This window comes from Podarcis cretensis (genome assembly GCF_951804945.1).
Source record: "Podarcis cretensis genome assembly, chromosome: 15".
NCBI classification, from domain to species: Eukaryota; Metazoa; Chordata; class Lepidosauria; order Squamata; family Lacertidae; genus Podarcis; species Podarcis cretensis.
Window position 1 is genome coordinate 4,766,783 of NC_137185.1, and position 23,009 is coordinate 4,789,791.

The 23,009-nt window shown below is 46.5% G+C and overlaps 2 protein-coding genes and 1 long non-coding RNA gene across 4 annotated transcripts in view; 2 read left to right on the plus strand and 1 right to left on the minus strand.

The window, feature by feature from the left end:
• Positions 1–337: 337 nt before the first annotated feature.
• On the plus strand, positions 338–2,013 carry LOC307204345. The gene is made up of 3 exons (XR_013833618.1): positions 338–838; positions 926–1,606; positions 1,919–2,013. It is a non-coding gene; the product is annotated as an uncharacterized lncRNA (long non-coding RNA).
• Positions 2,014–5,564: 3,551 nt separating this feature from the next.
• On the minus strand, positions 5,565–12,017 carry TUBD1 (tubulin delta 1). Of its 2 annotated transcripts, XM_079955751.1 has the most exons (9): positions 11,806–12,017; positions 10,664–10,858; positions 9,314–9,461; positions 8,977–9,193; positions 7,798–8,029; positions 7,345–7,509; positions 6,904–7,044; positions 6,512–6,695; positions 5,565–5,995 (listed from the first exon to the last, which is right to left on the minus strand). In XM_079955751.1, exons 2-9 carry the CDS (start codon positions 10,833–10,835, stop codon positions 5,893–5,895), a joined length of 1,362 nt encoding a protein of 453 aa, XP_079811877.1. In that variant the 5' UTR covers positions 10,836–10,858; positions 11,806–12,017; the 3' UTR covers positions 5,565–5,892. The 2 variants fall into 2 exon arrangements, with proteins under 2 accessions (XP_079811877.1, XP_079811878.1); XM_079955752.1 differs by lacking the exons at positions 8,977–9,193; positions 9,314–9,461 and having other exon boundaries at positions 11,806–12,015.
• Positions 12,018–12,406: 389 nt separating this feature from the next.
• RPS6KB1 (ribosomal protein S6 kinase B1) overlaps positions 12,407–23,009 on the plus strand; it is a 28,378-nt gene continuing 17,775 nt past the window's right edge. The window contains exons 1-4 of the mRNA XM_079955733.1: positions 12,407–12,646; positions 18,651–18,700; positions 20,667–20,787; positions 21,030–21,098. Of these exons, the coding sequence (XP_079811859.1) occupies positions 12,575–12,646; positions 18,651–18,700; positions 20,667–20,787; positions 21,030–21,098 (312 nt within the window). The 5' untranslated portion in view covers positions 12,407–12,574. The remainder of the gene's footprint in view (positions 12,647–18,650; positions 18,701–20,666; positions 20,788–21,029; positions 21,099–23,009) is intronic.

Below are 23,009 nucleotides of genomic sequence, written 5' to 3' on the forward strand. Positions count from 1 at the left end.
AAATAGCACCGTCTCTCATAACACTCATGAAAATTTATGAAGATTTAGGACAGTTAAAAGAAAGTCTTCATGCTTGTTGGCATCCGTCTTTCTCTGGAGACAATGGATGGGTGTTCCTTTGGAGGTGAAGAAAATCACTGGAGAGTTACAGCACCTGCTGTGGCTGTAGCAACTGATACGGGAACAGTGGCGTAGCGTGGGTTGTCAGCACCCGGGGCAAGGCAAGTAATTTGCGCCCCCTAACCCGTGGATTTGCGCCCCCTAACCCTAAACCCCAGATGTTGCGCCCGGTGCGGCCGGGCCCCCCTGCACCCCCCACGCTACGCCACTGTACGGGAACACATGAGCTCCACCGGGAAGTCTTTGGGCATCACATGGCAGGACAGAGTCTCAAACAAATATGAGTTCTCCCAAGCTCACATACCCAGCATGGACTGTGCAGTCCTGTCTCAGTGACATCTGCACTGCCTTGGACATGTCTACATGTACTGTATTGGCAGGCCAACTCTGCATTACAAGGAAGTTTGCAAATGTGACTCGAAGGCTGGTGCCATTGACCCTTACGGGAATCCCTTGCAGATGACCGCAGTGCCTGGAGACCATCAAACAGGTTGCGTATCCACAGCAGTGACCAGAGGATGAATAGCTGCTGGGAGGGGAGCAGAGAGAGGAAACGTGCATAGTTAAACAATGGAAGTCACTTCTGCAGAAGGATTGGACAAATTCGTGGAGGATAAGCTCTCAGTGCCTACCAGCCAAGATGGTCATGCTCTGCCTCTATGGTTGGAGGCAGTGAGGCATCTGGTTGCTCACTGTGAGAAACAGGATGCTGGACTAGGTGGGCCATTGACCCAATCACTTCTTATGGATTCTTGGTTGTTTGCATATGAACCAGTTTCTCTCTCTCTCTCTTTTCTTTCTTTAGCTTCCTTCATCAGCCCAGGCCTGTGCCCCCCTCATGTAGAAAGAACAGGGGAGAGGCAGCCATGAGCAGGAGAAACTCTAGGTGGGGAATGAGTCACAGGAAGAGATAATTCACAGAGAGAAAACAGAGGCCGGTTTTTATGCAAATTTCTGAGCAATAAAAAAGCAACAAAACTCCAGGTCAGTGCTAATCTGAGGCGAGGCTGTTTTCCCCCTTTTGAGTAACAGGTGCTGATTTGGAATGGTTCACAGTGACCTTGCAGGTGTTTTTATAGGCCTCTCTAGTGACGACAGGAATATTGCTTGAGATACAAGAGCAGCCTACCAGCTTAAATTTTTCGTGTGGGTGGGCATGCAGGTTTCCTGCAGCTTTTAACAGCCGTGGGGCAGGTGGGTGTTAAACTGGGGAAGCTTTTTATTGCCTTGCAGTTAAGATAAAAAAAATTTTAAAATTTTTTTTAAAGAATTCAGTCAGCTTTCTAGTGCTTTTTGTGGCTGTTTAAAAACTGTTAATCTGCGGAGTGTTGATTGTTTTTACTGCTAGTTTAAATTGTTGGATTTCAATGTGTTTTATTTATTTGACATCGGGAAGGGTATACCCCCTCAAAAGGTAGGTTTAGGAGTCCATTAAATAAATAAAAATGTGTTGCTTTATGGAGCTGCAGTATAACTATAATCAGCAGTTAATCAGAGCCAGTGTGGTGTAGTGGTTAAGAGCGGTAGTCTCGTAATCTGGGGAACCGGGTTCGTGTCTCCGCTCCTCCACATGCAGCTGCTGGGTGACCTTGGGCCAGTCACACTTCTTTGAAGTCTCTCAGCCCCACTCACCTCACAGAGTGTTTGTTGTGGGGGAGGAAGGGAAAGGAGAATGTTAGCTGCTTTGAGTCTCCTTAGGGTAGTGATAAAGCGGGATATCAAATCCAAACTCTTCTTCTTCTTCTTCTTCTTCTAAATGAGGAGGGCCACAGGTACCCCATCCATGCCTGGGATGAAGGGCTGTAGCTCAGTGGCAGAGCATCTGCTTTGCAAGCAGAAGGTCCCAAGTTCCATCCCATGCATCTCCTGGAGAGCCACTGCCATTGTTGACAAGGTGTGGGGAACCTTTGGCCCTCCCAATACAGTGGTACCTCGGGATGTGAACGGGATCCGTTCCGGAGCCCCGTTTGCATCCTGAATAGAACGTAAGACGCGGTGCACATGCACAGGTCGCGTTTTGCCGCTTCCGTGCATGCGTGTGATGTCATTTTGAGCGTCTGCGCATGCGCGAGCAGCAAAACCCGGAAGTAACGTGCTCCCCAACGGGTTGCCGTGGAACGCAACCCAAAAGTGCTCAATCTGAAGCACATTAAACCCAAAGTATGACTGTATACAGAATCATAGAATTCTAGAGTTCTATGAATTCTAGATGACCCAGGGGTCATCTAGTCCAACCACCTGCTTTGTGTGCAGAACTTCCCATTTTCAATCCCTAGTATAACCAAGTTCCCTGCCTTGAAACCCTGAAAAGCCACATTGCATCTCAGTGTAAATAGTAATGAACTAGATGCCCCAAGGGTCTGACTCAGTAAAAGGGTCACTGCATGGTTCTGTGGAGCTCACATATCTTCCCTATAGTGATTCCACCATGCTATCCCAAAGGCTCTGTGTCACGGTTCCACCAAAGATGTTACTATCTTGCATTCATCCCTTAAGAGATTTTTGCTTCCCATCCCATATTTTTTGCTTTAAATTCAGGTACTGCTGCCTATCCAGCTCCCCTCCCTCCCACCCCTCAGGTCATTTTCCTAATGGCATAATAAGTTCGTCATTTGGATCTGTGACTCAGCAGAACAGAGGTACCCTTTCCCCCAGAAGAGTAAACAGCTGCTCCCAGGGCGTGGCTTTCATCAGTCAAAGTGCCAGGCTACTTGGAAAAGAGACGGAAGAGAACACAAAACAGTGGTTCTTAACCACACACACTTTTACCCCTTGGTCGATGTCCTGTGTTTTACTTTGGAAGTAGATTGGGATGGTCTACCAGTACATCTCTGGGTGCTTTCAGGGCAGATCCACACCCTACATTTAAAGTGCATTCAATGCATGTTTAACTCATAGGGCTTCCCCAAAGACTCCTGGAAACTGTAGGCTTCCACTCCAAACTTCGGTTCCCAGGGTTGTTTGGGAGAAGCCATGTGCTTTCAATGTGTGTTGAACAATAGCCACATCATTATTTTTCCCACCTAATTTAGGCTACTGAAATGAAGAGAGGACTTCCACTGTTTAAACAAACAAAAAAGGTCGGGTCTTTCCTGATGTATACACAACTACGTATAGCAGTGGTGAGGAACTTGTGGCCCTCCAGACCACAACTCTCACCATTCCTCAGCATTAGCAATGTTGGCTGAGGCTACTGGGAGTTCAACAGCACCTGGAGGGCCACAGAACATCCCTACCACACACATGCTCTGTAGCCACATTGAAGTATACACATGGTTGATTCCATTTAAGAAATGTTTAGATCCTTAAAGTGTTAAATGATTTTTAGGTTTGCTCACAAGGATAATTAACTGGAGGTGAGAACAGAACTACAAAGTTATTTTCCTAAAGCAAGCACAAAACTTCATTCCTCAGCTGTAAGGTAAAGGGCCCCCTGACCATTAAGTCCAGTCATAACAGACTCTGGGGTTGCGGCGCTCATCTCGCTTTACTGGCCGAGGGAGCCGGCGTACAGGTCATGTGTCCAGCATGACTAAGCCGCTTCTGGCAAACCAGAGCAGCGCACGGAAACACCGTTTGCCTTCCCGCCGGAGTGGTACCTATTTATCTACTTGCACTTTGATGTGCTTTCGAACTGCTAGGTTGGCAGGAACAGGGACCGGGCAACAGGAGCTCACCCCGTCGCGGGGATTTGAACCGCCGACCTTGTGACCGGCAAGCCCTAGGCTCTGTGGTTTAACCCACAGCGCCACCCGCGTCCCCTGTATATTTAAAGTGCTATGATTCAACTTGGAACGTTGTAGCTGAAATGAAGATGCACAATTTTCAGAGTTCCCTGTGAAGGACTGATTCTTAAACAGCTCTGGAGGTGAATAAAGGTCTCCTAACAACTCTCAGCACCCTTAACAAACTGCAGCTCCCAAAATTCTTTGGGGGAAGCCATGGCAGTTTAAGGTGGTATCATAGTGCTTTAAAAATATGGTGTGTGAATGTGACCTAAGACCCACCTCTCTTCCTTCAAATCCCTCCTCAAAATCCTTATTTTCCCACAAAGCCTTCACCTTAAGTCCTCAGTCCACCCACCACTCCCCATTAACACCCAACTGCATTTGTGCACATTAACACCCTTTTCCGCCAGCCTTTTTTCTTCTTGCACCCTCCTGCTGCCTTTACCTCCTCCTGGTTGAAATGTGTATTGTAAACTCCTCAGGGCAAGGACCTTTTACAAGGCATTGCTCTTCAAAGTGCCAGAAAAATACTGATGGGTACCTACTGTATCAGCATTCGGCAACATCTGGAGGGCACCAGGTTGGCAAACTACCACTCCCATCAGCGTGGTCAGTGATCAGGGATGATTTGGAGTTGTAGTCCAGAACACCTGGAGCACCGGAAGGCGCTGCTGTGCAAATATTTAGCAGGCACCAAACATAGCATCAGGGTGGAATCACTTCCTAGAGTGGCCAGGAACCTGAAACCCTTCAGATACTGCTGGATGCCACTGCAGAGGCTGATGGTAGTTGTAGTCCTGGCAGCACCTGGAGGACCAATTTCCCCACCCAGACTTCTAGGGTTGCCATGTGTCCTCTTTTTCCAGGACACGTCCTTTTTTTCATGAGTATGTAAAATGAGTGTTGTCATAGTTAAAAGTAGAAGTCGGCAAATCGGTTCTTTTTTTTGCTCTTCAAAATATGGCAACCCTAACTTGCACCGTGGTGGGCAAGTTCTGACCCTTCAGATGTTGGCCTCCCAAGTCCCATCAACTTAAGTCAGCAGAGCCAACGGTTATCCAAGATGGGAGTTGGGACTCCAATGTTACCTGGACAGCCACAGCTTGCTTGCTTCCTGTATGAGATGGGAAATGTTGAGATTCCTAGACCCAATCAGTGCCCAGTGGGCTGCACAACAGCACCATCTTGTGGTTTATTTTTAAACGCATAGCCTACAAACTTTCCTGCGTACAGAGTTATTGCACACAACGTCTGATCAGGTAAGGACAAGGTACGTAATTAATGTACCACTGTGGACATCACTTGTAGTGCTGTGTGTTCAAATGTTGCAAACTCTTTGAAGAGTGTGTGTGTGTGAAAACATCCACAAGTGTGTATGGAGGTCCTTTTAACCACAGAAGTCAGCAGGATCTCCTTATCCCCAACCTGTCTCTATATCACAACTAGTAACTTAAACAAGCAAATGCACAACCCAAATTCTGGCCCTCGCACATCTTGAGATCTAATGCGGGTGTAGTGGAGGTGTTAAACTTGCACAGAGGACAAGCATTAAGATTCCAACTTCAGCCACAAAGCAAGGTCAGTCGTCACCTCTCAACCTATCCTACCCCATGTGGCTGCTGGACACAGCATAAAATGACACAGCCTCTTGTAAGATGCCAGGGCAACTTACAGAACATGAGGTACAAAGAATGAGTACACAGCATACAGACAACATCATCAGAAAATAAAATTACTTTATATACAAAACACATGCAATTTAGATTGTACAAAGTCTTTATGCAGGTAAAGGGATGAAATGAATATGCGTTATCAATCTACATCCCCCACTGAAAGCTAGAGCTCCCTCAGAAGCATTGTTTGCATGGAAAGCTCCCATCTTTGAAAGATGGCTGGAGTGATGCACTTGCCTGGGGCGGCATGTAAAGAGTCCTCCTGCTACATTCAATTCTTCACAAGATTTCCCAGTTTTAAGGGCTCTTGCCAGGATTTTAGATCTGCACAGCTAATGCTGTCCCCTCCTGGCGAAGGATGAATTTGAAAATCAGAGGTTGGTGTAGCTAGCAATGACTTGTTCTAGAGTTGTGAAACAGTCCATAAAGTCTTCCTCTTCAATTCCAAACTTTGTGTACTGGTGCACGTAAGCCCTGTGTGTGGAATGAACAAGGGGTTTTGGTGAGCAAGGGGACCAATCCAGCTAAAATCAGCTGCAACAAAATTGCATTGAAAGCAGCAGAAGTTCAGTTAGTCAAGACTAACTTTGCTCCACAGATTTCAACTATCTAAAGCATTTTTACCAAAGTCTTCAGCCGAATGTACACCTAGAGCAGCATATGAATCACTTAAAAAGTAATTACAAATCAATTAAAAAGTACTTACTTTAAGCTTACTATCTAAAAAACTTAACACAAAAGGAAAAAAGGGAAGGAGAGGGAAGAGGAAAAACAAGCCAACTCTCAGAGTTTCCAAGTTCTTATAATGACCAGTTGGGATGGAAACGGTTCAGGGAGAGAAGGAACCAAAATAAGTTCCTTTCTCAAACAGAACTGAAGGAGGAAGTACTCCTGCTTCCCATCTCTCCCTCTGGTTTATTTACTTCCACTTACTCCATGCCCTGTGCACACGGCAAAGTCTGAGATGACAACCTGTCTTTTCCCACTTACTTTGAAGCAAACATTTTCCAGGCCTTCCCCACTACACTGTCCACAGGCTTCAGCAAAAACTGGCTGTTGCTGACCAAAGAAGCAGACTTCTCGTATTTATTAAAAGCTCTTGGTGTCTTCCAGATGGTCAAGGCATCTTGAGCGTTTAGCCAGGAAGTATACAAGGCAGGCTCTTGGAATCCTCCTACAATAATCAACAAGGTGTTAAAAAAAAAATATCAGTCACTATCTTATTCCACTTCTGTCCCATCCCATTCAAGAAGCTCAGGAGCAGTGATGTACTGTACACTGTGCATTCAGGCAAATGTAAGAAATAGGACATTCTTTGTGGTTATCGTAAAACTCCCTCCCGGTGTCACTACCTAAAAGAGGAATCTGCAACTATTTCTCACCTAGATCCGTGCTTTGTACATCTTTTCCTCGCAAGGTAACCAGATTGGCGATGGAGGTGTTAAAACGAGCTGTCCTGTTTAGAGACTGTTTTTCTGATGCAGGGAGTCCGGGCACCGGAGGCCTCACTTGCCAATCAATCCCTGCAAACAGAAAAGTGAATAGGAATGTCTCAACACTTGGGAGTCCAGCCAGACGGCACACAGCAGGGCTGGTGAGGAGTGTGCCCTGTGTGGAGGAGTATGGTCCCGCAGTCCTGAGATTATAGTAGGGAAGGCAATTTTAGGCCAGAATCGCCCTCCCCAAACCAATTCTATTTAATTCCTTGCAGCCCTACTGAATTTTAGTCAAGACCTAGTCTTAAGGACCACCTCCTGCCCATATGCGACTCTGGGTATACATTGTTCAACCTGCTTCAGCTGCAGTTCACCTGCAGTTCTTACCTTCCTCCATTTTGGCATTTGCAATGAGCATCTGCCTCAGGTGCTTCAGAAGCCCGGGCCACGCAAAGGTGCTGTAGGCAAGGGAGTTTTCGGACATCTGAGGAATGTTCCGGAGACCTAGCATCTTAAACTCAGGGTGGGGGACTAGAGCCTCCATTAGATCTCCTGAGGAGGAGACAAGACAGAAATGAAGGTTTAAAATGTGTGTCAGAGAGAGAACTGCATTTGCTCATGTTGAACATCTACTTTGTTTTTCTCTGGAAAGATAAGGTCTCTGGTCTGATGAGTTTACAAAATGTCCTTTCCATTTATCTTAGCATGTATACATGGATGGATACTTGACAGACTAATGAGAATGTTTGTAGGCTAGTAACTTTTATGGACTACTTTGCAATCCAGTGAAAACCTCAAGAGCTGGAGGACAGTGCTAGAACTTCAGTTAACACCAGATACCTAGGGGGCTTCTGCTGTAGTGAGCGGCACTTTCAGAGGAGTAAGCTGGCTGGAAGACGCTCCCCAGCTGATGGGCGATGACTCGGTTTACATCCTGAAAAGATATCTGCTTTATGTTCATTAGTTGAGCACAGATCTTGTGGATGGCATCGTTCTCATGAACCAGGAGGGCATCCGAAGACTGATACAAGTGTGAGAGGGTCAGGACAGAGTTGTAGTTTTGAACAATAACCTGGAAATGCAGGGGGGAAACAGGGAGTGGATGTTACAGTTTTCCACATGGAGATGATCTCACCAAAGGGGATTTGCTGTCCGTGGGGCAACTGAGGTTGGTCTAGTAGGGCAAACGGGGCACTGCCCCACAAACTTGAGTCTGAACTCAGCCAGTTCCCACCTGCTTGCCTTCTTACTTGCCTCCAGCCCAGGGAGTGGCACTGGCTGCCATCTTCCTCCTCCCTAGTCTCATTATTGCCTTTGTAGAGCTCAGCAGTGAGGTTAAAACTAGAGTGGAAATTTGGTTCTCGAACGCCTTGGTACTTGAACATTTCGGCTCCCAAATGCCGAAAACCCAGAAGTGTTCCAGTTTTCAAATGCTTTTCAGAAGCCGAACATCCGTCGGCTATTGTTTCCGGGGCACCTGCACCAATCAGAAGCTGCACCTTGGTTTTCGGACATTTTGGAAGTCAAACAGACTTCCAGAACGGATTATGTTCGAGAACCAAGGTACCACTGTAGTTTGCATTGGCTCTGGCTCCGTCTACTATTGGCTTCTCTGCCTTTTGCCCTACGAGTCCAATGGGCACCAACCACCACTGCTTTGTGGAGGGTAAGCAGAGCGCATGACATGCATACAGGAGGCTGCAGAAAACTGCAGTGAACAGTGCTCCTAGGATGCCAACACCCTACATTCCTCTTCACCAACAGTTTCTCCATCTATATAGCTCAATGGTAGAGCAATTGCTCTGCATTAAGATGGTTGCAAGTTCAATCTCCACTATCATTCTACAGGTAGGAATGGGAGAGGCCCCTTATTTGAAACCCTAGGGAGCTGCTGCCAGTCAATGCACACAATACTGAGCCAGATGACACAGCATAAGGCAGCATCTGATGTCCCTATGAAAGAGTACATGCTTCAAATCCAGGTTCAACCCCCCACCATCATAGAGCTACGGTATTCACCTCTCCAGTTCTGTAGGGCCAGATAACGTGGTTTAACAGGAATGAGGTGGGATAGGTGTCTTTCAGGCTTTCTGTCACAAACGTCCCCAGACCTGATCCTGTACCCCCTGCCATGCTCATAACCGTCAGGAATCCACTCAGCCGGTCACATTTCTCCGCTTCCTTCTGTACCAAGTTCATGATTGTTTCTTTGTGCTTGGGCCCATGAATGCAGTAGCTGTGGCACAAATTGGGGTGGGGAAGAGAAGAAGGAGCTTGGAGCGTTTTGTAGCTGGATTATAAATGTTAGCAATCCAGACATAAATTTCTTTGGCACCACTGATAAAAGCAAACATACCCATTTGCCCAGTTGTTTCCCGACCCTTGCTTCTGACAAAAGTGGGACCGATGGTCATAGTTCCAGGTACCAGACCTTGAAGCCGTTGATAAAGTTTGACCAATCACTTTAGGTTCCATGTCAACCAGGACAGCCCGGGCAGCCAGCACTAATGAGGAAGAAAATAGAAGTCAAATGATGTAGACTTGGGATCCATCAAGGTGGCACCCAAATAATGTACCCATTGTTATTGATGGAAGGTGGCTGTGTGAATGCCACTGACACCTACTGGACAACTTCGGTGATGTCAAGGACAAGCAACACAATTCTCCAGGTGCTAATTTGTGACTTAAAAAAAGGAACACAGGAAGCTGCCTTTTATCGAATCAGACTGCTGGTCCATCTTGCTCAGTATTGTCTACACTTACTGGCAGCAGCTCTCTAGGCTTTCAGGCTAGGGTCTCTCCCTGCCAGGAGAAGCCAGGGATTCAACCTGACTCTTTCCACAATCAAAGCTGTTGCTCTGCTATTAAGCTATGGCCCTTCCCAATGTTATTCATTTTTGCAATACAGTGGTACCTCTGGATATGTACACCTCTGATTGCGTATCCTTCGGGTTACACATGTGGCAAACCTGGAAGTACTTTTCCGGGTTTCACCGCATGTGCAGAAGCGCTCTACCGCACCGCGCAGACCAGGCACCTCCGGTTGTGAATTCCTCAGGATCCGACCGGAACTCCAGAACGGATCCCATGCACAACCGGAGGTACCACTGTAGTGCAGAGGCTAGCTTTCACCCCTGCTGGTCCACCCTATACCAAAATTACTCCTCCAGGCTTCTTCGTTTTTTGTTTTAAGTGTGGAATGGCAATAAGAGTGAAACCTTTCACCTGGAGCAAGACCCTGAGATATTACAATATCCAATCACATGCAGAATTCCACACACCCAAAGTGGATGAATTTCTGGTTGTTGATTTCCCTCTTGATTGGTGTGGGGCATATTCTGTGTCAGACAATCTTGGCTGAGAGTCCTGGAAGACCTGCTCCCTGCCTTGCAGGCCTTTTCCACCTGGCCTGGGAGGGTGGGGCCCGGACTGACTCCAGCTACAAAAAAAGCTGAGGTTGCTGAACAGACTCTTGGGCTAGGGCTTTTTGCTGGTGTGGAAAGTTGTTGCTGTTGATTTTTGTATCTTTATTTTAGATACTTGGACATTTATGTGGAAACTGTTCAGTTTGGTTGTGTATTTTTTTAACTTTTTTATTGTTTATGACTATTTCTGCTATGTTGTGGTTATGTATTCTTTTCATGCTGTAAGCTGCCTTGAACATTGTTTGAACATACAAAGTTACGTATGTATGTATGTGTCGTACCTCTGGATTTCTCCTCGCTGAAGAACCGCTCTTTGCAGGCTGCCTGGAAGGAATCATTTTCCTTTTTGGAGCACAAGCCATGCGTACTGCGGAAGTCTGTGCAGATGGTATCAAACACCTCGCGACCGATCTGGTTGCCGCACTGACCAAGTTGTATTGTGATGACAGACATTCTCCTCTAGTTTAGCCTCAATCCTACAAACAAATCACGTCCAGCTGTTAAGACTGTAATCCTACGTTCATATCCCTGGGAGGAAGCCCCATTAAACTCAGTTGGACTGACATTTGACTAGCCATGTTTGGAAGTGCACTGTTAGGCTGCAATTCAATGTACACTTGCTCGTGCGTTAACTCCCACTGAAATCAAGGATGCGCAGCACTTGTAGCCTTGCCATAAGTCTACTAAAGTTAAAAAGTATTCAAATATCGTAGCCTATTATCGATGGCTGCATACACAACCATACATGTAAATAACATAGTATGTTAATAATGCTGGAAATCATAGCTCTGTGGGGGTGCAGAACTACAGTTCCCATGATTCTGTTGGAGAAAGCCATATGCATGAAAGGCATGGTGTATACCATGCAAATATTAAGACTGCAATCCTAAAGACACCTACAATGGAGAATGCCCTACTGCAAGCATAGGCAAACTCGGACCTTCAAATGTTTCGGGACTACAACTCCCATGATCCCTAGCTAACAGGACCAGTGGTCAGGGATGATGGGAGTTGTAGTCCCAAAACATTTATGCCTCCCCTACTGAGTTCAGTGGCACCTACTTCTGAGTAAAGATGCATCAGATTGTGCTGTGCCACATAGAGGCTAAATATTGAAACTAGTAATATTAACAGATCAAGGTACTGATATATTAAAAACACCTTCAGGATGTTTCATAGGAACAGATTAATAAGAAATAAAATAAATAAAACTAAGAATATATAATATTTTTAAAACAGCGAATTAATGAACATGGTTTTATGCATATGTAGTTACATGCAAATACACACAAGCATTTTTTTTTTTAAATTATAAATTCAATCTGTGTGCGCGTTTCACCTCATAATGTCCCGCCTTTTCCCATTTATCCCCCCCCCCATTTAACACCCTTCTCTCCCTCAAGGCGCACGCGCGTAGCCTCACCCTTCCACAGCTGCACCTCATCCATTGACCGCCTGTACCAACTGTCAACAGCACCTTCGACCCCGTCCTGCCAGCATTTCTGCGCATGCTCCCCTTCCGTCGCTGGCTCAGGCGGGAAAATTGGTGCTGGAAAGGAGACAAAACGGTAAAGGAGGGCACAACAGCTGCATCAGCGCGCGTGCGCCGGCTGCCGGACCGTACGCATGCGCGGCGTCCGCATGGTGTGGACCACGACGTGCTGTGCGCATGCTCGCTACAAAGAAAAAAAGGGGGGGAAATAGCAAAGACGTAGAGAACTGTCGAGTTATATCTAGCCTGAGAATAAAAGTAAAATTTCTACCACGACGCGTGCGGGCCGACAGATGGCGCTACGTCGCTTGCGCCGTTTTACGTGTGGCGAGTGACGTCACCGCGCGCGCGAGAGAGAGCAACGGCCCCTTTCGGAAAGCGCCGCCGCGTGCTCTTGGCGCTTGCGCATTGGCTCCGCGAGCCCAGGCGCCCCTGGCCGCCCGCTTTCCCGGCGCCGCCCCACGCTTGCGCAGTCCCTCCGGAGGGGAAGAGCCGCGCAGGCGCGCTGAGCGGGCGGGGGAAGGTCTCCGGCTAGCCTGGGCGATGGCGGCCGTCATGGCGGCGCTCGGGGTTGCTGCTGCGGGCCCATGAGGCGGCCCTCCGGCCCTCACCCGCGCGCTCTCGCCACTAGGCAGCGAAGGGCGGCCCCGGCTGTGCCGCCGCCGCCGCCGCCGCCGCCGCCGCTCGCGTTTCCCAGGCCATGGCGGGCGTCTTCGACATCGACCTGGACCAGCCCGAAGAGGCGGCCTCGGACGAGGAGCTGGAGGAGGGGGTGAGGCAGGCCCGGCCCATGTGCCGGGAGGAGGCGCCTCGGGGGAGCCCGGCTCAGGCCTCGGGGGCGGGGAGGGCGAGGCGGCGGAGGCCCCGGTCGGAGGGAGGGAGGGAGGCGGGCCGGGCCGGGCGAGGCCGCCTTCGGGGAAGGACTTGGCCGAGGCTGGGAGGCGGACGGGCGGCTCTTGGGGGCGGCGAGGATGGTTCCGTTAGAACTGACTTGCTATTCCTGCCTTGCTGCTGTTATTACGGCCTTCCCGCATTGTGCCTTTGGCATGAGCAGTAGGAAGAATAGCGAGAGGAGTAATAAATGCATACAAATCCGTGGCCGTGTTTTTGCATTGGGTTTGACACGTGTTCTTACTATTTTTTAGGTTCCTGCATTGTGCATTTTATTATGATTATTATTACAACACTTAAGATCTAGTAATAATGCGATATTAAATTATTGTTTCTGCATTGCATCCGACAGGTTATTATTATTTATTTTTTTTTAAAAAATCAGGATTATGATGATCCAGCGGTAATAAATTAATGATTATGTCACAGGTTATTCTCATGATTATTAGGCAGTTACTGAGCTAGGTGAACCAACAGCTTGACTGTATAGGACAGCTTCCTATGTTCCTAGTGGCCATTAATACATTTTGTGGTAGCAAAAGGCACTTATTCCCTGCCTTTTTTTACAGAAAGCGCAGAAGCAGCTTGCATTAAGAACTCAGTAGTGATAAAGGTCCTGTGGCACCTTTGAAAACTTAACTGGTTTATTGCAGCATCCTCTTTGGTGGGGCTGGAGCTCACTTTGTCAGGTAATAGTTGCATTTCAATGAATCTGAGTGAGATGTAGAGGGCACAAATCCATGAAAGCTGATGCTGCAATAAATCTGATGCAGTTCGATCTTTTCCACATCTCCTCAGAAGAAAGTCCTTTTGAGGTCAATGGGGTTTACTCTTAGATAGGCTAAAATCCTATAAGCACTTTATGGCACCATCCTAATCATGTCTATTCAGAAGTAAGATCTGCTGAATTTAATGGGGCTTATTCCCAGGTAGGTGTGGTTAGGATTGCAGCCTTGGTCTTTAAAGTATCACAAGACTTTCTACTGTTCTTGCTGCAACAACACATCTTCTCCTGTGGAATTTATTACTAATGATAACAGTGCTTTAATAAGTGAACTAGTGCACTTATTGTTAACGACCCAGTTAATCTTAATAGATGCTGCTTAGTCATGGGAGTGAGGAAATACGGGTTGGTATTCAACTAAGTTATTCCGAGTAGACTTATTTAAATTAATGAATGTGACTAAGCTAGGGCCATTAATTTCCATAGGACTACCCATTATTTTGCCTTTTGCTTATAATCATTTTTGTGGAGTGAATTTTAAGAAGCTGCTCTATTTTGACTTAATGTATTAAAGGGAGGCAAAAGATAGTATGTGGTGATAAGAACATGGAGATACTGCCATATGCGGGGAAAGGGTTGCCTAGGAAATGAATGTGGCTCTGCCTGATTAGAGCAGCCTTGTAACTTTTGAAGGGCACACTTAATATCCTGTAATAATTCTACCCACAAGAGGGACGGTTAAAGACAAGCAGAGCACTGCTTGCCCCTCTTTTATTGCCCCTCTTTTATAAGTTAAAAGCAGGTAAGTTAAAAACATTTTGCAGGCTAGAAATCAGTGTTCCTTGTGCCTCTTCTTCTTAGCCTGTTTGGTTGTACAGGAAGAAACTTTGTCTCCTGTTCATCCAGTGAGGCAGTGCAGCGAATTGGCAATGGAGGAATGAAGTTATATATGCTGCCAGCTCACATGGTTTCTGTGCTGGAGTAATAGAATGGGGCTTCCTGTGTGTCAACTCAGCAGGCTTGTGACAGAGAGCTATGTCCCTTTGCAGTGTTTCTCTGTTAGGCACACAGGAGCTAAAGCCCTGTCATGCACATTCAGCATAGAAAGGAAGTGGGTGAGTGGTAGAAAGCATGCCTTGATCTGTCCATTGCCCATCAGCATACTGGGTTAGTGTGCTGAATGTTGACCTTCTGCTTGTCTACCATAGATACATAGCTGGCTGACAGCAAGAGGGAAGGAGAGCTTTGTCATTCGTCCTCTTGGTTCCTATGCTGAATACGTTGGAAGGCACATCACCTCTTGCACGTACAGTATGGAAATGCTTGAGGAGTGACAAAGCACTCTTAAGCTTCCACAGCCTGCTTGGTTTCAGCACTGGGCAGGAAGGAAGCAAAAGTACTCTGGAAAGGAGGCGGAGCCCAGGTTAACATTCCTAGTTGCCTGTGGTAAGCCAAGTGAGTGGGTTACAAGCAAGGCTGGGCTTGGGGGTCCCCTTGCTCCAACAGGGCTACTGCTTTTGTGATTGATAAAAGGGTGCTGAAGCACAAGTGAACACAAAATAATATTCAGGTGTACTCATTCCCTGCAATACACTCTGGATAAGGGCAAAGAATACTTGCTGTGTCCCATTTGGGTTTTAAAAAACTTTTTCTTTTAAATTTTAAACCTTAAAGAACAAAAAAGTCCCGCTAAAAGTATACAAGTCATTAAAAGAATACAAAGGATTACAAAAGCACAAATCACAAAAAATGCCAGAAATTTCAATCTAATCTCTCCAGAGTCCTCCATGTGTTTGGGGTTAAATGGGTCCAATTTCTCTTAGCAGCACATAGTTGACACATCAGTTTTTCTGCTGGTGCAACTGTCTAAAGATGAGTGTGCCAAGAGACAGACTCCCTCCAGAATGCCAGTTTATTAGATAATTCTGTTATTTGCCAAGTCTTGCTTAGAGTGCTTGGGACTGTAGTCTAATGCATACATACATTGGGGATATGTTCCATTGGACGTAGTTCTGCATAAATGTACCTAGGATCAGGCTGTGAGTATTCTAGGCCTGTGGAACGGTGTTGCTGCTAGTTTGCTGGCCGCAAGTAGTTGTCTTAGGACAGTGCATGAGTCCTGGCTGTAGTTGAGCACAGCTTCCATGCTAAAGATCTAGCTTCCTTGAAACCTGACAAATATTGCAAGTTCCTAGGGTTAGGAGAAGGCCATAGCTCATTGGCAGAGCATTGGCATCTCCAGGTAGAGCTGGAAGAGGGACTCATCTGAAATCCCAAACAGCTGCTATCTATTGATGTAGAGTAGAGCTAGACAGAGCTCTACTCTAGACAGAACTAGACAGAACAGTGGTGTGATCCAGTACAGTGGTACCTCGAGTTAAGAACTTAATTCGTTCTGGAGGTCTGTTCTTAACCTGAAACTGTTCTTATCCTGAGGTACCACTTTAGCTAATGGAGCCTCCTGCCGCCACCACACAATTTCTGTTCTCATCCTGAAGCAAAGTTCTTAACCCAAGGTAATATTTCTGGGTTAGCGGAGTCTGTAACCTGAAGCGTCTGTATCCTGAGGTACCACTGTATAAGGTAGCTTCCAGTTTTTCTAGGGTTATTCTGCAGAAGAAAACTGCATCAATACAGTGAGGGGTGACCTCATTTAACCTTCTTGTGAAGGTCTGCAAATATTGATGCTGTTTTGTGGTGCTGCAAGCTAGCGTCCAAATTGAAGGTAAATGTTCTTCAAAAGAAAATGCTTATATAACACATCTTATATAAAGGTATGTATACACACACACACACACACACACACACACTGACTAGGCTTTTAATTAGTGTTTTACCTGAAAATAAAGAATATCTGCTGTTACTTGTGCCACTATACACTCAAAATGGTATTTTAAAGCTTTTAAGTAGCGTTCTGATTTTGTAGATCAAAACCCATGTGCTCTGAGGTTGCTTTTGATCCTGCCATTGTTGCATGACAGGTGGTTTTATGCTCATCAGCCTGTCCCATTTTTGTGTGTGTGCGCGCACGCTATTGTAGAATCGTCTGTTCTGTCTGTGCATGGTGGTATATCTTTTCAAACTTGCCTGGATGAAATAGTCTTTTCATCTCCTAGGTCTTCATATCCACAACCAGTTTGTTATTATGCCACCAATGCTGTACACAAGTAATTTATTCCTATCTGGGGTGGATACAGGACCAATGTCCTACTTACTAACAGTAGTCTTAGGTGCAAATTGTTTTGCAAAACATTGGGCCCAGCAAGGTTTTGCTAGAAACCTGCTTCCTGACCCCTCCCTTTATCCAGGAGTCGATCACCAGTCCAGCTTGGATTTTTGTACTCCTGACATTAGTTGTAACTGCTGGTGATAAGGCAGTAGAATGATGCGAAGAAAGACAGTCGTACCCTGGTTCTCGAACAGAATATGTTCCGGAAGTCCATTCAACTTTTGAAAACCAAGGTGTGGCTTCTGATTGGCTGCAGGAGCTTCCTGCACTCAATCGGAAGCCGCATCGGACGTTCGGCTTCCAAAAAAAGTTCGCAAACTGAAACACTCACTTTCAGGTTTGCAGCTTTCGGGAGCCAAAACGTTCAAGTCACAAGGCGTTCAAAACCAAGGTGCGACTGTATTTTAATTTTTGAGAGGACTGGAAACAGTCCTGTTACCCTTGGTGAAGTGGTGGTGATGTCTAGCTTCAGACTCTGTAAATGAATAAAATCAATCCCATGTGAGCTACGCCAAGCATGGATTGTGGTGGTGGTGGGCAAATAATATTAGTAGCTTTTTAAGGCTAACTTTTCCTATGGTCTGTCCTTCATATGTGACACAGGTTTAGTTTTCACAAACAGCAGATTATAAACTTGTTTGGAGTATAGAACGTCAGGCTGAAAAGATGCTTCTCCATGCAGTTTAAAAGAAAAATAGGCTGCAGTCATAGAAACAGAGAATTGTATAGTTGCAAAGGATCCTGAGGGTCATTTAGTCCAACCCCTGCTATGTGGGGATCTCAGCAAAAGCATCCATAACAGATGGCCTTCCAACCTCTGCTTAAAATCCTCTAATGAAGGCCAGCCCACCACCGTCCAAGGGAGTCTGTTCCACCGTTGAACTGCTCTTACCATCAGGATCCAGTTCATCCTGATGTTTAGTTGGAACCTCCTTTCTTGTAACTTGAAGCCATTGGTTTGGGTCCTCCCCTCTGGGGCCAGAGAAAATAAGCGTGCTCCATCCTCCATGCATACAGTGGTGCCCCGCAAGACGAATGCCTCGCAAGATGGAAAACCCGCTAGACGAAAGGGTTTTCCATTTTGGAGGTGCTTCACAAAACGAATTTCCTATGGGCTTGCTTCACAAGACGAAAATGTCTTGCGAGTTCCTGCGGGTTTTTTTCCTCCCCCCCCCTTTTCTAAGCCGCTTATCTGCTTATCCGCTAAGCCGAAAAGCCGCTAATAGCGCTAATCCGCTAAGCCGTCAATGGGCTTGCTTCGCAAGATGAAAAAACCGCTAGACGAAGAGACTCGCGGAACGGATTAATTTCGTCTTGCGAGGCACCACTGTATTTCTATAAACTCTCTAAGCTGAGCTTCAGGGAGCCGAACAAGTGGAAGTTTTGAGGGGAGAGGGCTGCAGTGGGGATGAGAGGGCAGTTGCCTGGATAGAGTTCTGTTTGCATAACTCTGGCTCCAACCCATTAAGTCTCCAGCAGCCCAGGTGTCGGGGACCTAGGCGTTGTCTTCATTTTGTATGGTAAAGCAGATCCTGCTTTTCCCCAATGCAGTAAGTTCTCAGTGGTAAAAACAGTTCTGATCTGTAGTGTCCAGAAAAGACCCATGTTTTAAGAGCTAAATTAGTGACTGTCAGCGTTGTACGAAATTGGGTAGCAGTGTAGTTGGGTAAAGAGTGCTGAGTCCCTGTGCTGTGCTTCGGAGGATTTGGCAGCGCTCCTGTCGAACTCTGTGGATGTTCCACAAAAACCCAGCATAGGAATTACCATACCCTGCTGCTGACTGTGCTTATGTAAGAGCTGAATGCAGTCTTGCAGTGCTGTCAGTCCTAAATCCTGGGTTAATGTTTTAAGCAAAAATTCATAGTTCTTTCTAAACAATCACTGTTTACTTTTCTGATTCTCTCTCTCTCCTCCCCGCTTATCTTGTTTTAGGGTCACTTAAGTGAAAGCATGGACCATGGGGGAGTCGTCCCATATGATCTGTAAGTTTTTAACTGGAAATGGATCCTTGTCAATGGAAGAGTTGGGGAGGAAACTGTCCTGTCCTAAGTCAGTGCTAGAGTCCAGGTAGCAATGCCAGCATGTTTAATTAGCTGTTCCTGCCTATGAAATTGCTCCTTGTGCAGGCAGGAGCTCGAGAGTGAACCATGCAATATTCTGAGGGCCCTTGAAACAGCTTTTGGTCTCAGTCTGCTTGTTTCTGTGCCTATATTCGGTTTCAACAGCTATATCTCCCAGCTGGTAAGTACCTCTGTGTTAGGATTGCTTCTTGGAAGGAGATCTCCTTCCTTCCTCCTCCAAGAGACAGAATGAGAAAAAGCACACCACACACAGATTTTCCAAGGAATCTGGTTATAAGTTGAACCCGGTAGTATTAAACTACCGTATTTTTCGCCCTATAGGACGCACATTTTCCCCTCCAAAAATGAAGGGGAAATGTGTGTGCGTCCTATGGGGCGAATGCAGGCTTTCGCTGAAGCCTGGAGAGCGAGAGGGGTCGGTGCGCACCGACCCCTCTCGCTCTCCAGGCTTCAGGAAGCTCTGCGCAACCCTCAGGAGACCGGCTCCGAGGGTTGCGCAGAGCTGCCTGTAGTCCCGGGCTCAGCGCAGCTCTGCGCGGCCATCGGGAGCGGGGCCCGAAGTCCCGCCCGGCTCCCGGTGGCTGCGCAGAGCTGCCTGCAGTCCCGGGCTCAGTGCAGCTCTGCGCGGCCATCGGGAGCGGGGCCCAAAGTCCCGCCCGGCTCCCGGCGGCTGTGCAGAGCTGCCTGCAGTCCCGGGCTCAGTGCAGCTCTGCGCGGCCATCGGGAGCGGGGCCCAAAGTCCCGCCCGGCTCCCGGCGGCTGTGCAGAGCTGCCTGCAGTCCCGGGCTCAGCGCAACTGCGCGGCCATCAGGAGCGGGGCGCGAAGTCCCGCCCGGCTCCCGAGGGCTGCGCAGAGCTGCCTGCAGTCCCGGGCTCAGCACACTTCTCCCCATCGCCAGCCCCACAAGCTCGGGGGACAGCGGGGAGGCGGAGTGCGCCTTCCCGCTGTTCCCCGACCTGGTTCTTCCAGCCCCGCACCTGGGGGGGAAAGAATTTTTTTTTTCTTTATTTCCCCCCAAAAAAACTAGGTGCGTCCTATGGGGCGCAAAATACGGTAAATCTTGAAAAGCAGAGAGCTGAAAAAGGAAGTAGGAAAGAGTGTCATTCGTATCACTTTCCTCCTTCAGCTCTATTTACTTTTTAAGAGAGCAAATGTTGCCCATTCTCACTACTTAACGATCAGGGAGACTCAAAGGCTTTGTGGGCACAGGGGAAGACCTTAGGGCTGCCTTGCAACCACAGACACCACATTGTCAATCCCTGGAGTAGGCTGTAAACCTAAACAGGCCAATATCAATAATTTATTGTCTTAATCCAGATAGAGCTGTTTCAGATGCAAAAAGAGGTTTCCTGTATTGTGTCCTACTTGCCGCAATTGCAATGAGGAAACGACCTTTGTGGGCAGGGGCCTGTGGGGGTCTCCCTTCCCTTGTATATGAAGGTATTCTATCCTCTGCAGTTGGCATTGGCCTCTAGTAGTTTGCTTCTCTCTCCCCTTTAAAACTAGTGCTTTCAAAGCACTATGCTTAGGTCCATGTATGCATCCTGTTCAAGCATATAAGGAAGTCTGGATTGATGCACATGTGTTAGAATGGTTTCATTTGCCTGACTTCAGAAACGTTTCATGTTTTTTTTAAAAAAATTACTGTGCTTTGAAAAAATGTATTTCTTAAATTAAACATTTCAAATTATTTAGAACTCATATTTGCAGTAGTCAGAGTTTGTATTCCAGTTTGTATTCTAAATAATACTTTATCCCCCATCCCTTCCTGAGCACCTCACAGGGAGGCTTTTAGTTATATACAGAATAGTTAATGTACTTAGTATTGTTTTAAAGGCTACCCTAATTAACTTTTTTGTTTGTTAGTGGCATGGAGCATTGTGAAAAATTTGAGATTTCGGAAACTAGTGTGAACAGAGGCCCTGAAAAGATCCGCCCAGAGTGCTTTGAGCTGCTACGTGTCCTTGGAAAAGGTGGCTATGGAAAGGTAAGAAGTATGAGATGTGTGAGCTTGGTGAGAGATGCTGTAAATATTGGAAAAAATAATAAATAAATATATGCATGTTATCTATAAGATGATCTAAAACAGAAGTTTTCTGGCTGGTTTGAAGTCAAAAGACTTCTCTCTACCGCTCCCTGGTAGTGGAAGAGCTTCAAACAGCAGCCCTTGCAGAGTCTGCTAACTCTCTTTTAAAAAGGCATCTAATTAATCTCCATTGTTTTGGACAGGTTTTCCAAGTTCGAAAAGTAACGGGAGCCAATACTGGTAAGATATTTGCCATGAAGGTGCTTAAAAAGGTGAGTTGGCTTTTGACATTTAGCTATTAAATAAGAGGGGCTGTCTTGAGGGGAAGAGATCATAGTTCAGCGACAAGAGCTCATGTCACTGGCAGAGAGTCCTGGTTTTAACCCCTGGCATCTCCAGGTTTTGTTCTGTTTTTCTTTTTTAAAAAACAGACCAGAGAGAGGCTGATGAGATGGAAGAAGAGCCTGCTGGATCAGGCCAGTGGCCCTTCTAGTCCAGCATCCTGTTCTCACTTAATGCCTGTGGGAAACCCACAAGGAGGACCTGCCCACAAGAGCACTCGCCCCTCCTGTGGTTTCCAGCAACTGTTATTCACAAGCATTGCTGCCTCTGAGTGTGGAGGCAGAGCAGAGCCGTTCTTTCTTAGTCCGAAATTCTGAGACTGGAGAGCCTCCACTGGTCAGAGTAGACAATATCAACAACTAGTCCGAAATGGTGTAAGGCCGCTTCCTATAATCAAAACTGCTGCACTCGCTTCTAGAATAGAAACCAGTAACTAGTGTACCAGTTCCTGGGAACTGCAGGGGTGTGGGGAGTTCTGTTGTTCTCAGGTCACGCTTGTGGGAACATGGACCACTGTGAGAATAGGATGTTGGCCATGTCCTGATACAGCAGGCTCTTCTTATGTTCTTATTTGAGAGCCAGTGTGGTGTAGTGCTTAAGAGCGGTAGTCTTGTAATCTGGGGAACCGGGTTCGCGTCTCCGCTCTTCCACATGCAGCTGTTGGGTGACCTTGGGCTAGTCACACTTCTCTGAAGTCTCTCAGCCCCACTCACCTCACAGAGTGTTTGTTGTGGGGGAGGAAGGGAAAGGAGATTGTTAGCCGCTTTGAGACTCCTGAAGGGGAGTGAAAGGCGGGATATCAAATCCAAACTCTTATTATTATTATTATTATTATTATTATTATTATTTGTTAATGCCAAGGTTGGCAAAATGGTGCGTCTGGGTATCTACCTATCTATTTTTGCTGGCCAACAATTCCCATCATTCCTGACTATTGGCCATATTGTTTGGGAATGATGGCAGTTGTAGTCCAAAATGTCTTGAGGCCACCACATTGGCTACCACTTGTTTTATGAATTGGAATCAACTGTTTCTTTAATGACTCCGAAATTCTTTAAAGGTTTGTGCATAAACTTTTGGAACTCTGTTTTGTTTTGAGAGCAAGTTATGCAAGGGGAGGTCTGTTTTGCAAGCCAGTATTCTTATTTATGGCTTATCGCAGTATATTAGCATAGCATACTTTGCAGAGCCCTTTGACTTACATTTTTTAAAAGGTTGCCGAGTGCATATTGCTCTGTTGAAACCTAAATTACTCTGGACATGATCCAACTGAGGCATACCACTTAGTCCCATTTATTTGAGGTAGAAGAAATTCAGATGCACTTTTAACTGTGTGAGGAATCATTGATCTCTTCACAACATGTTTCTTGTAACAATGAATGCAAAGTCCAGCTAAATGAGAGAACAATTGGAAGAGCAAGAAGAGGTGTCCAGTGTGTTGTCAAGTGAGAAGAGCTGACGTTGACTTGCTGGTGGCAACCCTTGGCCCAGAAGTTTACTCTCTTGGCTCAGCTCAAGCGTTATACCCAAGCCAAGACTCCTGATGACACACTTGCATTTATTTGTATAAGTCTACGGTTTACTGTTAACCCCATGTAAACAAGAACCGGAAACCCACTTCAAACCATGATTTGAAGGCACATTTGTTAGTGCTTATGGTAGCTTGCTTGATTGGTTTGAATATAGTGGGAAACTTTGGCTTGTAGTGAAGCAGGGATTGAATCAAAGCCAGGGAGCAGGGGCAGAGTGTGTGAGCCCAAGGCTTGCTCTCCCCTCTTCAAACCATGGTTTGAGAGTTATGTGTGAATAAGTCCTTCATGTTCCATCATGATGCCAGCAAT